The sequence below is a fragment of the Zingiber officinale genome, chromosome 2B (genome assembly GCF_018446385.1).
Source record: "Zingiber officinale cultivar Zhangliang chromosome 2B, Zo_v1.1, whole genome shotgun sequence".
Classification (NCBI taxonomy): domain Eukaryota; kingdom Viridiplantae; phylum Streptophyta; class Magnoliopsida; order Zingiberales; family Zingiberaceae; genus Zingiber; species Zingiber officinale.
This window is the reverse complement of record NC_055989.1, coordinates 145,098,091-145,112,979: the sequence shown is the minus strand read 5'-3', so window position 1 is coordinate 145,112,979 and position 14,889 is coordinate 145,098,091. Positions and strand designations below refer to the sequence as shown.

Genomic DNA, 14,889 nt, shown 5'->3' with positions numbered 1-14,889 from the left:
GTGTGCTTCCATTGCTTTGATTAGCTTCTTTCTTTTTGTGCCTACACTGCTGTAAACGAGGCTTCTCCGCCTGAAGGAGTTTTTAGTGCAACAATCTTCCTTGGATTAACAACCTCCCCGGTTGTAACCAAGTCAAAACCGGTGCCTCATTTTTATGCTTTATTTTCTGATTAATCTATTTTTTTCAAGTGTTAGCTTAATTGTCCGAGAAAGGGTTGTGTTTTAGTCAGGGCTATTCAACCCCCCCTTCTAGCCGGCCGCATCGGTCTTACAGATGAGGCCGAAGGAAGCTCCTAAAGACAAGGTGTGAAGGATGGGAGATATCCGAGAGACGCAAGGCTGATGGAGGAGGCTAGAAGGCTAGTTCGAGATTGGTCGGGTATGGCCAAATGCTAGGCATGAAGACCCAACAGGTCACGGTTGACTGAGAGTTGGGTTGGAGAGTTTGGACTTGAGTCTGAGTCAAGTCCAGGTTGTTCAATCGATCGGGCGATCGATTGGAGTGTGCTGCGAGTGTGGAATGACTCCAATCGATCGGCCGATCGATTGAGAGCATTACTCACGAGCACAAAAGTCATGGGCGATCGATTGAGAGCTACCAATCGATCGGTCGATCGTTTGGGGAGGAAAAGCTCTCGCGCGTACGTGAGAGCACAGAATAGTTATGAATCGATCGGCCGATCGATTCAGATGGTCCCAATCGATCGGTCGATCGATTGGGAAGTGACCGTTGGGCAGGAAACGAGCGATGGATGGCTGGGATGAAGCGGTGCTGACGTGGCAATCGATTGGGGATGGATTTGATCGATTGTGAGCACTGTTTAAAGCCTTGGCGGAGTGTTTTCTCCGCAGATCTTTGTGATTTCTCCTGCGATTTTTCTGCGATTCTTCACGCGAGCTTTCAGATCTTCACTGCCAGTTCTTGAAGGCACTTGGAGGTGTTTCTCCAAGGTTCAAGAGGCAACAACGAGCAACAAGTAAGCAAGAAGAAGTGTATTTCTGTATTCTCTTCTTGTAGTGGTGTTGTGTTGTTGTGTGAGTTTGTATGAGGTTTCTCCGCCTCCGGTTGTGACCGAGAAGGAGGTGTTCATAGCATGGGCGGATCTAGGCGAGGGCTGGAGGGGGCTGAAGCCCTCGCCAAGATTTGCCGGAGAAAGCGCTAAAGAGGAGTCACACTTGTTCTGTGTCCGGCGGCGGCGTGAGAAGCCGACAACCACTGGACAAAAAATGAAGCAGCGACGTTTTCATCTTGTTTTTTTTTTAAATAAAATTTATAGCCCTTTGCAGCCCAAGCCCAAGCCCAAATGCCCAATAGGTCATGTTTTTTTTTTGCCGTCAGTTCGTCAATTGCAATTTCTCCCTCTTCGCAATTGCGAATCTCGACTCCGCCTCAGCAGTCGGCGACTCGACGCTTCGACGCTTCGTTCTGTCGTCCTATGTTCGCCGGTCCACCGCCCACCAGTCCGACACCCGCCGGTCCGTCGCCCACTGCTCCGCCCGGCGGGGCCTGCTGACTGCAGCAGCTCCCTCTAAGGTTTTTTCTCTACTTTTATTTTGTTTTCTTGTGTAGTGTTGAATGTTGATTCCGTCGTCTGCCGGTCCATCGTGGCGCCGCCGACCAGTCTGCCGGCCGCCCGCGGCCCTGCCGCCCCGGCCCGCCTGTCCGCCGCGACGTCGCCTATCCACTGCAGCAGGTCAACAGCTGCAAGCCGCTGTTGATTTGATTAATGTTTTTCTTAAATTACTGAAATCCAAAAAATACTACCCTGTTGTCTGTTGAAAGTGAGTACTATTATGATTTGATCCTAACAATTATTTAGATTAAGATTAAAACTTGTTAATTTCATTGCAGGACTCTGTGCATTTTGTCCGGGATCAGAAGGTTATTATTTGGCTCTTCCAGCAAGTACAAGTAAAGGATCTGTCTTACTCTTGATTTACAACATAGGTGGGCTCACGTCATTCACATAATTTGTGAATTCAAGGTTATTTTTTTACCTTTCTTATTATTTTTTTTACTTTTTTATTTCAATTTAAATTAAGAAGTTTAGGGTTTAAATTAGTTGTGATTTGTGAATATTAATTTAGTTACATCATATACATGACTTTATTTTTAATTATTTATTTATGTAGATTATGGAGAGGTTTTTTAAACCTAAACGTTTTCGTGAGGGTTCTTCCAATGATCCTAATATTAATGAAGTTGTGGAAATTCAATCTCATGTGGAATTAGATTTAAATGATATTGTTAGTGATCCTGGATTACGAAAATCAATTGAAGAGTTTGATATTTCTATTCGAGATCAAGTCCGAAGAGAGTACTTGACTAGGGGGCCCTGCAAACCAATTGGGCATATGTATCCAAAAAGATCTTTTGGTAATCAAGAAAGGAGTTTCCAAGATAGTTGGTATAAAATATATACATGGTTAGAATATAGCATATCAAAAGATGCGGCGTTTTGCTTATGGTGTTATCTTTTTAAACCATCAAATAAAGGAGGTCGATATAAAGAGGATGCCTTTGTAAAAAATGGATTTATTAATCGGAAAAATGCTTTAGAAAGATTTAATTTGCATAATGGTGCCGTAGATAGTTGTCACAATCATGCTAGAGTACAGGTTGAATCTTTTCAAGATCAAAGACATAGTGTTTCAAATATATTACGAGCACATGGGCGAGATATAGAGGTTTCTTATCGCATCCGTTTAACAGCAATGTTGGATGTTACGCGATTTCTTTTAAAGCAAGGACTGTCTTTCCGTGGACATGATGAGTCAAGTAATTCTTTAAATAGAGGAAACTTTCTTGAATTGCTTCAATGGTACAGTCAACGAAATGAGGAAGTTTCAAAGGTTGTTAATCAAAATGCTCCCGGAAACAATCAAATGATTTCTCCAGCAATTCAAAAAGACCTTACGCGTGCTTGTGCCTCTGAGATCACACTTTCCATAATCGAAGATATTGGAAACAATGTTTTCTCCTTAATGGTTGATGAATCTCGAGACATTTCAGTGAAGGAGCAAATGAGAGTTGTTTTGAGATATGTGAACAAAAGAGGACAGGTGATTGAACGATTCCTTGCAATTGTACATGTATCTGACACTAGCTCTCGTTCTTTGAAGGATGCTATCGATGCTTTATTTGCGAAACATGGATTATCATTATCTAGACTGAGAGGTCAAGGATATGATGGAGCTTCAAATATGCGGGGTGAATTCAATGGATTGAAATCTCTCATTTTACAAGAAAATCCATATGCAAGTTATATTCATTGTTTTTCTCACCAATTGCAGTTAGTTATTATTGCTGTTGCCAAGAGTAATCTCAACGCGAGTGATTTTTTTAACTATGTCACTATGATTGTTAACACAACGGGAGCATCATGTAAAAGGAGAGATCAACTTAGGCAAATTGAACATGATAGGATTGTTGTAATGTTGGAGGGTGGAGACATTAGTACAGGCAGTGGCAAAAATCAAGAAACTAATTTAGTAAGGCCAGGAGACACTCGTTGGGGATCACACTACTTGAGATTGGGTCGTCTATTATCTATGTGGCCTTCAGTGATTCAAGTGTTGGAGAATATTTGTGATGATTCTAGTTCTTTTGATAGTAGAGGGGTTGCCAAAAGTTTGATTCAGAAAATGGAGAATTATGAGTTTGTTTTCATGTTGCACTTGATGAAGATGATATTGGGAATGACAAATGAGTTGTCACTTGTGTTACAACAAAAGGATCAAAATATTGTCCAAGCCATAAGTTTGATTGAGAGTGTGAAAGATCAATTTCAAATATTTAGGGAAGACGGATGGCATACAATTATAGATAAAGTCAACACATTTTGTGAGTTGAATGAGATCCCAGTGCCGGAGATGAAAGACAATTGTATGATTGGTGGTCGTAGTAGACGTAGAAGGCAAGTCATCACCAATTTGCATTATTATCGTGTGGAGATTTTCTATCAGGTATTATTATTTTTTTAAAAAAATTATTATTATTATATTCATCGATCCTAGTTTTTTTACTTATTAATTATTTGTTTTGTGAATTATAATGTTAGGTTGTTGATTCAGTTATACAAGAGATGAATACTCATTTTTCAGAAGTTGGCACAGAATTGCTTAGTTGTATAGCATGTCTTCATCCAAGGAATTCTTTTTCTGAATTCAATGTTCAGAAACTCGTTCGACTTTGTGATTTATATCCTGAGGACTTCTCAACAAATGATTGTATAGTTATTGAACAACAACTTCAGAATTTCATTCATAATATACGACAGGATCCAAATTTTTTTGGAATTGAAGATTTGGGAAGTTTTGCTCAGAAAATTGTTGAAACTCAAAAAAATCAAGCTTATCCATTGGTTTATCGTCTGATTGAGATGACATTAGTTTTACCAGTTGCGACCGCTTCTGTTGAAAGAGTATTTTCTGCGATGAAGACGATAAAGACTGATTTACGTAACAGAATGGGAGACGAGTGGATGAATTGTCTAGTCGTATACATCGAGAAAGATATCTTTTCAACAATTGAAAATGAGCAAATATTGCAGCGTTTTCAAAAGATGAAAAGCCGCAGGATGCAGTTACCTCCTCTTTCTTATCCAACGATCACCTAATATGTCACAAAGTGTTAACCAATACTTATAAGCAATAGTCTAATTGCAATTTATTAATTTAGTATTTTATCTTTTTTGATGTCAAATTGAACTTTTTGTTATTAAATATATTTTTTATGTTACAAAAGATATTCTGTTAGCCCTCGTTAAAATTTCTCTCTGGATCCGCCCCTGGTTCATAGTGGAGATTGTGTCGTGTGTGTCGATCCTTGGATTAGTCACCTCTTCTTGAGGTGGATACCAAGTAAACCCTAGGTGTTAGCGTTGTGAGTGTTTTGTCTTTGTATTCCGCTGCATATTATCAAGACGAAGCAAGAACGAGCAAGCGCGACGAAATACTATTCACCCCCTCTAGCGGACACAAAGGTCCCAACAATTGGTATCAGAGCGAGATCGCTCTTCTACAGTTTTTCTATCAAATTTAAAATAATTATTAAACATATTTAATTTTCTAATGCATGATTAATCTAATTAATGACTTTAGAATATAAATATAAAATCTATAATTTAAAAAACTTAATATATACTATTTTAAAATCTAGACACGAGCAAATTTAACTATTTTAAATTACTTTTAATTAAAAATGTACTATTTTTAAGCATTTTAAATTAAAGTTATTCGAGATAGGTATAACTTTGTTCAAAGCTATTTTAAAATGAAATGCAACGAAATATTTTGAGTATCAAATTATGATTTAAGTATTACTATTTTGATATTTTAAAAAAAAACATCCTTTAACTATATGCATAGAAAAATACTTTAAATTTTCTTTATTTTAGGTTTAAATTCAGACAGATGAACTAATCAACTACCGGAATTTTTAAAATCTAAGTAAATTTAAACTCAAAATAACATCTCAATACAAATTTTCGTGATTTTAGTTTTTTTTTCAACCAAAAACTATACGAGGATAACAAGTGAGTTAGTTATCCATGACAAAATATTAAGAGCTTGATATTATTATTATTATTATTATATTATTACTATTTTAAGGATTATTTTGAAAAGGGTAAAAAAAAAAGTAAAAGAGCAAGGGATTAAAATAAAAGTTTTGCAAAAGAAGCAAAGATTAGATCACCTACATGGCATGGGTTGAGTACAAACAAACACAAATTGAAGCAAAACGGTCGGCAGAAGTAAGCACAAATATTTCCAATTTGTAAATTATAGTTGTTCGTATATAGTAAGCACAAATATTTCCAGTTTGTAAATTATACTTGTTCATATATTCTTCTCTTACCGTTTCTTCATTGACATTTTATCCAGAGTCGAGCCAAATACAGTTGGAGTCATGGAAATTTAATTATTGATTATTTCGCTTATGAAGTTACTAATAAACTTTAGAATTATTTTTAATGTAAATAAAAAAAGGATATTAACATAAATTTATTTTAGACTTCACCAAAATTAGTTAGTAAAGGGGAGAGATATTTAATAAAATAGTAAAATAAATAATTGATCGAAATACAAACATAAATAAATAATTATTTTAGTGAATAAAAAATTAATATTAAAAATTATTTGAATAAAATATTAATTCATATACTAGAATTAGGAGTGGGTAGTAATCGAACCCACCGAATTTAAATTAAAACCGAACAAATTGATAATTTTTTTAATCCAACCAAATCAATTTTTATGAAAAAATAAACAAACCGAATCGATAGAATATCGATTAAATAAATGAAAAATTAAAATAATCAAATTTTCGATTAAATTAGGATATGAGAGAAAAAGAAAGTCACAACTTACACTAAAAAAAACACAACTTTGGGGACAAAAGTTTGGAACGAAAAAAATTCGTCCCAAAATTAGAACAAATTTAGGGTCGAAAATAAATTTCGACCCAAATAACCAACAAAACTTGCAAAAAAAAAATTTCGTTTCAAGTTTGCAACATAAAAAAAATTCGTTGCTAAATTCGTCCCCAAATCTGGAACGAATTAAGAATTTGTCCCAAATTTAGGGACAAATCCTGGATTCGTCCCAGAATTTGGGACGAATCCTCGATTTGTTTCCAAATTCTGGGACGAATCCAGGATTTGTCCCAAATTCTGAGACGAATCCAGGATTCGTCCCAAAACTGAAAATATTTTTAAATAAATAAAATCAAACAGCTAAGGCTTAAATATGGACCTAGAGACATCGAAATTTGATGAAACAAGTTTCTATGCGTCTGTATCGTTGAGTTGATCGTAAATACGTCATCATCCATAATTTTTAATTAATATTTTCAATGATTTAAATTTTTAACACCAAATTAGATCAAATTGGGATTAAAATATTCTAAAAATATATATATTTGGTAAAAAATATTTTTATTGATAAATTTACGATTAGGACAATGATACGAGCGCATAGAAACTTGTTTCATCAAATTCCGATGTGTCTAGGTCCGTATTTAAGGCGTCCAATTTTGTTTTATTTTTTTTTTAAATAATTAAAATTTTGGGACGAATCTCTGGATTCGTCCCAAAATTTGGGATGAATCCAGAGATTCGTCCCAAACTTTGGGACGAATTCCTGGATTCGTCCCAAAACTGAAAATATTTTTAAATAAATAAAATCAAACACCTAAGGCTTAAATATGGACCTAGAGACATCGGAATTTGATGAAATAAGTTTCTATGTGTCCGTATCGTTGAGCTGATCGTAAATACGTCATCATCCATAATTTTTAATTAATATTTTAAATGATTTAAATTTTTAATACCAAATTAGGTCAAATTGGGATTAAAATATTCCAAAAATATATATATTTGGTAAAAAATATTTTTATTGATAAATTTACGATCAGGACAATGATACGAGCGCATAGAAACTTGTTTCGTCAAATTCCGATGTCTCTAGGTCCGTATTTAAGGCGTCCAATTTTGTTTTAAATAATTAAAATTTTGGGACGAATTCAGGATTCATCCCAAAACTGAAAATATTTTTAAATAAATAAAATCAAATACCTAAGGCTTAAATATGGACCTAGAGACATCGGAATTTGATGAAATAAGTTTCTATGCATCCGTATCATTGAGCTGATCGTAAATACGTCATCATCCATAATTTTTAATTAATATTTTCAGTGATTTAAATTTTTAACACCAAATTAGGTCAAATTGGGATTAAAATATTCCAAAAATATATATATTGGGTAAAAAATATTTTTATTGATAGATTTACGATCAGGACAATGATACAAATGCATAGAAACTTGTTTCATCAAATTCTGATGTCTCTAGATAGATATTTTTTAAAACATATATAGGTTGATACTAACTAAAAAGGTGTTGTGTAGTGAACGGTTATAAATTAGTGTCCGAAAGCTTAAATATGGACCTAGAGACATCGGAATTTGATGAAACAAGTTTCTATGCATCCGTATCGTTGAGTTGATCGTAAATACGTCATCATCCATAATTTTTAATTATTATTTTCAGTGATTAGAATTTTTAACACTAAATTAGGTCAAATTGGGATTAAAAAATTCCAACAATATATATATTTGGTAAAAAATATTTTTATTGATAGATTTACGATCAGGACAATGATACGAGTGCATAAAAACTTGTTTCATCAAATTCTGATGTGTCTAGGTTCGTATTTAAGGCGTCCAATTTTATTATTATTTTTTTTTAATAATTAAAATTTTGGGACGAATCTCTGGATTCGTCCCAAAATTTGAGACGAATCTAGGATTCGTCCCAAAACTGAAAATATTTTTAAATAAATAAAATCAAACACCTAAGGCTTAAATATAGACCTAGAGACATCGGAATTTGATGAAACAAGTTTCTATGTGTCTGTATCATTGAGCTGATCATAAATACGTCATCATCCATAATTTTTAATTAATATTTTCAGTGATTTAAATTTTTAACACCAAATTAGGTCAAATTGGGATTAAAAAATTCCAAAAATATATATATTTGGTAAAAAAATATTTTTATTGATAGATTTACGATCAGGACAATGATAAGAACGCATAGAAACTTGTTTCATCAAATTCCGATGTCTCTAGATAGATATTTTTTAAAACATATATAAGTTGATACTAACTAAAAAGGTGTTGTGTAGTGAACGGTTGTAAATTAGTGTCCGAAAGCTTAAATATGGACTTAGAGACATCGGAATTTGATGAAACAAGTTTCTATGCATCCGTATCGTTGAGCTGATCGTAAATACGTCATCATCCATAATTTTTAATTAATATTTTAAATGATTTATATTTTTAACACTAAATTAGGTCAAATTGGGATTAAAATATTCCAAAAATATATATATTTGGTAAAAAAATATTTTTATTGATAAATTTATGATCAGGACAATGATACGAGCGCATAGAAACTTGTTTCATCAAATTCCGATGTGTCTAGGTCCGTATTTAAGGCGTCCAATTTTATTTTATTTTTTTTAAATAATTAAAATTTTGGGACGAATATCTGGATTCGTCCCAAAATTTTATAATTATAAAATTAGAAATTTTAAACTCCGTTACGTAGGTATAGTCGAATTTGATTTAATGGATTTAATCAAATTCAGATTTTTAAAACCGAATCAAATTGATTGAAATAATCGATATTTTAAAAAAAAAAATCAAAATTTTAAATTAACAATTTTTTATTTCAATTGGGTCAATAAGTTAATTCAATTAGACTGACTTTTATATAGTATTTGCAATCTGTTTTTAAGCAATAACTACCCGAGGCAATATAAATATCCTAGTGATTCTATTTGACCCAATTATAAATATGATTATTTAAAATATTAAGTAATAATACCGGGTAATATTATACGGCAAACATTTTCTTTCCAAACTTTAAAAAAAAATCACTTTTTAAGAATATTTATTTTATTGAAAAATTAATCAAATAATTAATAATAGTGAAATATTTCTCCTTTCAATTTTTACTTATATTGCATCTCAAATGCAATTTTATTTCCTATATTAGTTATAAATCCAGACGAGTGACGTTTTCATGTAAAAAATATATTTTTCAAGAATTATAGTACAAAATAATTTATTGGTAATCCAATTATAGTAAATATAATTCACCGATCATTATTTTACTGATATTTTTTTAAAAAAATTACTAACGAAATATATATTGTTTAATAAACTTTTTAAAATATAATTCTAGCTGATATTGTTAATAAACTTTTTAAAATATAATGGTCAAATATATATTGCATTGATAATTTTTTTTAAAAACAAATGGCCATATTTTTTTTTAAAAAAACTGTAAATATATATTTGATCAATAATTTTAATAAAGTATAGGTCAAAATATATTTACCTACTAAAATTTTAAAATAATAAAATATTTTTTATTAATTTATTAATTATTTTATAAAATAATAATAGATAATTTTTTGAAAAATTTAATAAAAATCAATATATAGAGTAATAAATTACTTAAAAATAAATACAACAAAAAACAAGTAATACATATCATCCGCATACATAAACATGTAATTAAATAATATATAAACTTTTTTTTATTGATAATTAAATAAAATAACAATAAACAAAAGTTGTCTAAGTTTTTGACTTAATTACAAAGTATAGTAATTAGATGAAATACTTTAGGGATAAAATAGTTGAAAACACATTATCAAGAGTGTCAACATAATCATTCTTGTACTTTGATGATGCAAAGGATATAGCTAAATAGTCCCAATATTTCAATTACTATGGTAAAATTTTATAACAGTTTGTTTTGTTGCCAAATTCTTAAAACCTTCTTGGATTTCATCAAATTTTCAAGCAGTCATGTTTTTTTATATATAGCATATAATAGTTCGTCTATCAAACTGGTCTACACACTAAAAAAAAAAAAACACTCATATAAGAGCAATTTTTTTTACTTTTAAAAGCGATTTTCAAGCGCTCCTACACTTTTACCAACTGTTGTAAAACCGCTCTTCTTGTTGCCGTCCCTATATCCTATAGTAGCGGTTTTTGTAACCGTTGGTAAAAGGTGAAAAACCGCTCCTATTATTCTATGTAGGTACGATTTGAAACCAATCTTACACGTTGTGCATATAACAACGGTTTCAAACCGCTTCTATAGGTATAAATCCAGGAGCGGTTTAAACCGCTCTACAACCTTTTAGGTGTAAGAACAATTTTAAACTGCTCCTACACGCCATGAATATAAGAGCGATTTCCAAACACTATTGATGCTAGAAATTTAGGAGCGGTTCAAACCACTTCTAAATGTCATGGGTATAGGAGCACTTCAAAACGTTATTAAAGCTAGAAATATAGGAGCAATTCAAATTGCTCTAGAACTCATAAGGTTTAATAACAGTTTTCACAATATATGAGTGATTTCAAACCACTTCTAAATGTCATGGATAAAGGAGCATTATTAAATGCTTTAAGATCACTAAAAAACCACTCTTTAACCCGTGCTCTTACATGTCATGAAAATAAGAGTAATTTCAAAATTGATGTTAGAAATTTTAGATTTGTTTTAAACTATGCTTAAAAGTACAACCTATTGATTGATTAAAAGTAATCTAAATAATTTTATGGATTAAGCTACCTGATCAATTATGTAAATCGAAGTAATCATGTTAATCGTGCCTGATGATGAATAAATCAATATGATTTGAGATTAGATACTTGCGAATACTACAATTAAAAGATGTTTTTAATTACAAGTCTAAAGATTCTTTTACAATCAAAACATGAAGATGAACAAAAAAAAAGCCTAGAATTCTTGTGAGGGTGATATGATCTCTGGTTTACTCTTCCCTCCGCCTTGCTTCTTGGGCAGTAAAGCCCGATGGATGTTGGGCACGACCCATCATTGGAAATCGTCACACACGCTAAGAGCCTGCCAAACTCCTCATTGTTTTTCATGAGCAATTGAATGTGTTTTGGGATGACGCGTCATTTTTGGTAAACTCTAACACCTTGAACAATAAAGAAATATAAATTTAGTTAGAGAAGGGGATCCCTAGTGAAAGAACAAAACAACGAAGCTTATGTCAGCATCTATGTATTCGAGGACTATAGAGAGAGATCGGTGCACCGAAACCAACGCGCTAAGAGTATCGATCGACCCCAAGGTAGTGAGTGATGCACCCCATCGGGAACTGGAGGCCAACCTTCTGCAACCAAGAAACAACTTTCGTCCCCTTGGCCTTGCTATGGCCACTCTTAGTCGTCATCGCCCCCACTGTCGTCAAACTCATCACAAGAGATCGAAGCTATTCGACGGGGAAAAAAATAGCAGCAACGATGGATGCTAGATGGGTAGAGTTTTCACATGATTTTATTGAATGGGTCGTCACTCAGATTGCCAGCGTGGAACAACTAAAGGTGTTAGATGATGTGAGAAATTTAGATATTCGACTGTCACGATTAGCTTTCACATGGCGGTAATCCCCTTTCCAATTAAGCAAAATATGCTCTACAAATCTTCCATTATCAATAATACTGAATAAATGACAATAATACGATGTAGTCAATCATTGATTTTTTTCTTTTTCTATTTTTTAAATATTTTTTACACGTATTCCCTTTTTTATTATTTACATGGTTTTCCTTTTTTAATTTTTTACACGCTATTCTTTTTTTTTTTTACACATTTTTCCTATTTTAAATTTTTACACGTTTTCCCTTTTATATTTTAAAATATGTTTCCTTTTTTATTATTTACACGATTTTTATTTTTAATTTTTTACACACTTTTCTATTTTTTTTAAAAAAATTACACGTTTTTATTTTTTTTAATTTTTTACAAGTTTTTTTATATTATTTATTTATGTACTACTATAATTTAGACGAGTGCCGTTTGAAACAGGTATAGTTTACAAATCAATTCTCCATTAGAAAACAAATAGATCCGCTACCTTAGCGAGTCCCTCGTGTCGACCCCATGGATATGAAAGAAGGTAAATGTAGATACACAAGTGTTAAACGTATGGTGGGTGACCACAGGTCATCAGTTCCTGGTAATTGACTCATGACCATTACACTAGAGATGTCATGCGTCCACCATCTGTATTATGCCCTAGGGGTATTACCCATTAGAGGAGAGAATATAAGTGGTTTATTGCCGCACTAATTCTTATCCATTAGAACAGAGAATGGTTTATAGCAGCACTTTATATAAAATGTTGTTAGCGATTTGAAAATTATTCCTAGAAGTTAAGCAATAAAAACGGTGAGTAGCAATATTTGACACAAAACTGTTGCTATGTAGATAATTTCAATGTCTTGTGATCCATTGCACCATTTCCTCGGGATAGAGCTATCAATTTAAGTTGGGTCCGTTAAGTTGGTTCGTCGGATTGATATACTTTAATTGTTATTTTTTAAAAATAATATTGATCAATTTTAATTTGGATAAGTTATTAATTAAATTTATCTGGTCAAAAATATTTAATTAGTAATTAATTCTTTTTTAGCATCTAGATAAAAAAATATTTATAATAATTAGTGGATAAATGAGAATATGAAAACAATTAGTATAAAAATTGATAACAAAAGATAGAAATTGTGAAAGAAATAAAATTTAAAGAGAAATAATCTATTTTAATATTAAATATATTTTTATTTAAAAAATTAAACATAAAAATGCTATGTCCAAATTTTTTAAAAAATTATAAAAAGTTAATAATAAGTATAACCAATAAATATTTTAATTTATTAGTGAAACCTAACTTACACTAGTAAAAAAATTAAATATTACAGTTCAAATCTAATTTTGATAAATAATAAATTAAATATTACCGAAAAATAAATTTGGTTAGTAAAAAATTATATATTACCTGTTAAATTTAACTTTGATTATAAAAATAAATTAAATATTACCGACCAAAGTTTGAATGATTTGATAGCGGTTTATAGCAACATTTTACACAAAACGATATTAAAAATATTTAGTATAAATGCTTTGATAATTGTTCTTAGAAGTTAGAGCAATAAAAATGATTAGTAGCAACATTTGACATAGAACCATTACTAAAATTACCCAATATCAGTAGTTTCAAGATTATTTCTAATATTTATATCATTAAGAGCGGTTTACAGCGATGGTTTATTCAAATTGATGCTAAAACTATATAATAGGAGCATTTTGAAAATTAATTCTAAAACAATAGAGCAATAGAAGCCTTTTATAATGGCACTTTACACAAAATGATGTTAAAAGTATTTAGTAGGAATAGTTTGATAATTGTTCTTAGAAGTTAGAGCAATAGAAACTGTTAGTAGCAGTGTTTGACATAGAACCATTGTTAAAGATACCCAATATCAGTAGTTTCAAGATTGCTTCTAAAAGTTATATCATTAAGAGTGGTTTATAGCGGCAGTTTAATCAAATTAGTGCTAAAAGCTATTCAACAAGAGTGGTTGCAAAACCGTTCTGAAAAGGTAAGACAATAGAAATGGTTTAGTTCAAATTGATTATGTTGTTGGATTTCCAAGTGCGGTGTTACAATCGCTCCTAATAAACCGCTTCTATATGAGTATTTTTTTTGTAGTGACAATTTAACTACATTATAAGTTATTTTTTAAAAAAAAAAAAGGTTTACGCAAGTCCACCAACTTATCTTTGCAATAACAATTTCACCTTAACTACTACTACTACTACTTTTATAATTTCGAATTAGCTGCAAAAAAAGCTTCATAAATTTAAAAACAAAATAAGATATATATATATATATATATTAAAAATGTATCTAAATGTTTAGCTACATTTTATAGAAATAAAATATAAAATTTAAACATTATAAATATAATTATTTAGAATATTAAGTAAGTAATACTTCATAATTTTACAAGCCAAGTATTTTCTTCACACACTTTGATTTTTTTGCCATTTTACTTCATTCTCTAACTCAGAATATTTATTTTATTGAAAATTTAACTAAATACTTAATAATAAAGAAGTTAAATTATAATATTTTTTAGTTAATTATTTCACCTCTCAACTTTTACTATATATATATTTCTCAATGAGAAAAAAAATGTTGTAATAAAAATTTATTTTACATGTATTACATCAATTTTATTTCCTATATCACTTATAAAATACATATTAGTGCATTTGAAATAATTTTTACACCACAAAAAATATATTTTTCAAAAATTAAAAGTGTTATTGAATAACTATAAGGAATATAATTAAATGTGATAATTTTTATAAAAATGACAAAATATTTATTATAAAATAAATATTAATAATGGTTTTACTATTTTATTTTTAAAAAAATAAATTTAATTCATATAGTTTACAATTTATTCAATTAATAAATATC

The 14,889-nt window shown here is 30.8% G+C and overlaps 1 protein-coding gene across 1 annotated transcript; it reads left to right on the top strand.

The window, feature by feature from the left end:
* Nucleotides 1–1,318: 1,318 nt before the first annotated feature.
* Nucleotides 1,319–4,619, top strand: LOC122048813 (zinc finger MYM-type protein 1-like). The gene is made up of 7 exons (XM_042610336.1): nt 1,319–1,505; nt 1,571–1,704; nt 1,853–1,912; nt 2,134–2,377; nt 2,498–2,810; nt 2,874–3,966; nt 4,062–4,619. The coding sequence occupies exons 1-7, from the start codon at nt 1,319–1,321 to the stop codon at nt 4,617–4,619; spliced, it is 2,589 nt and encodes an 862-aa protein (XP_042466270.1).
* Nucleotides 4,620–14,889: the final 10,270 nt, after the last annotated feature.

Coding starts and splice junctions, on each gene's coding strand:
- LOC122048813 (XM_042610336.1), top strand. CDS start 1,319: ATGTTTTTTTTTTGCCGTCAGTTCGTCAATTGCAATTTCTCCCTCTTC. Junction 1,506..1,570: donor CCACTGCTCCGCCCGGCGGG/GCCTGCTGACTG, acceptor TTTCTTGTGTAG/TGTTGAATGTTGATTCCGTC. Junction 2,811..2,873: donor AATAGAGGAAACTTTCTTGA/ATTGCTTCAATG, acceptor TCAAAATGCTCC/CGGAAACAATCAAATGATTT.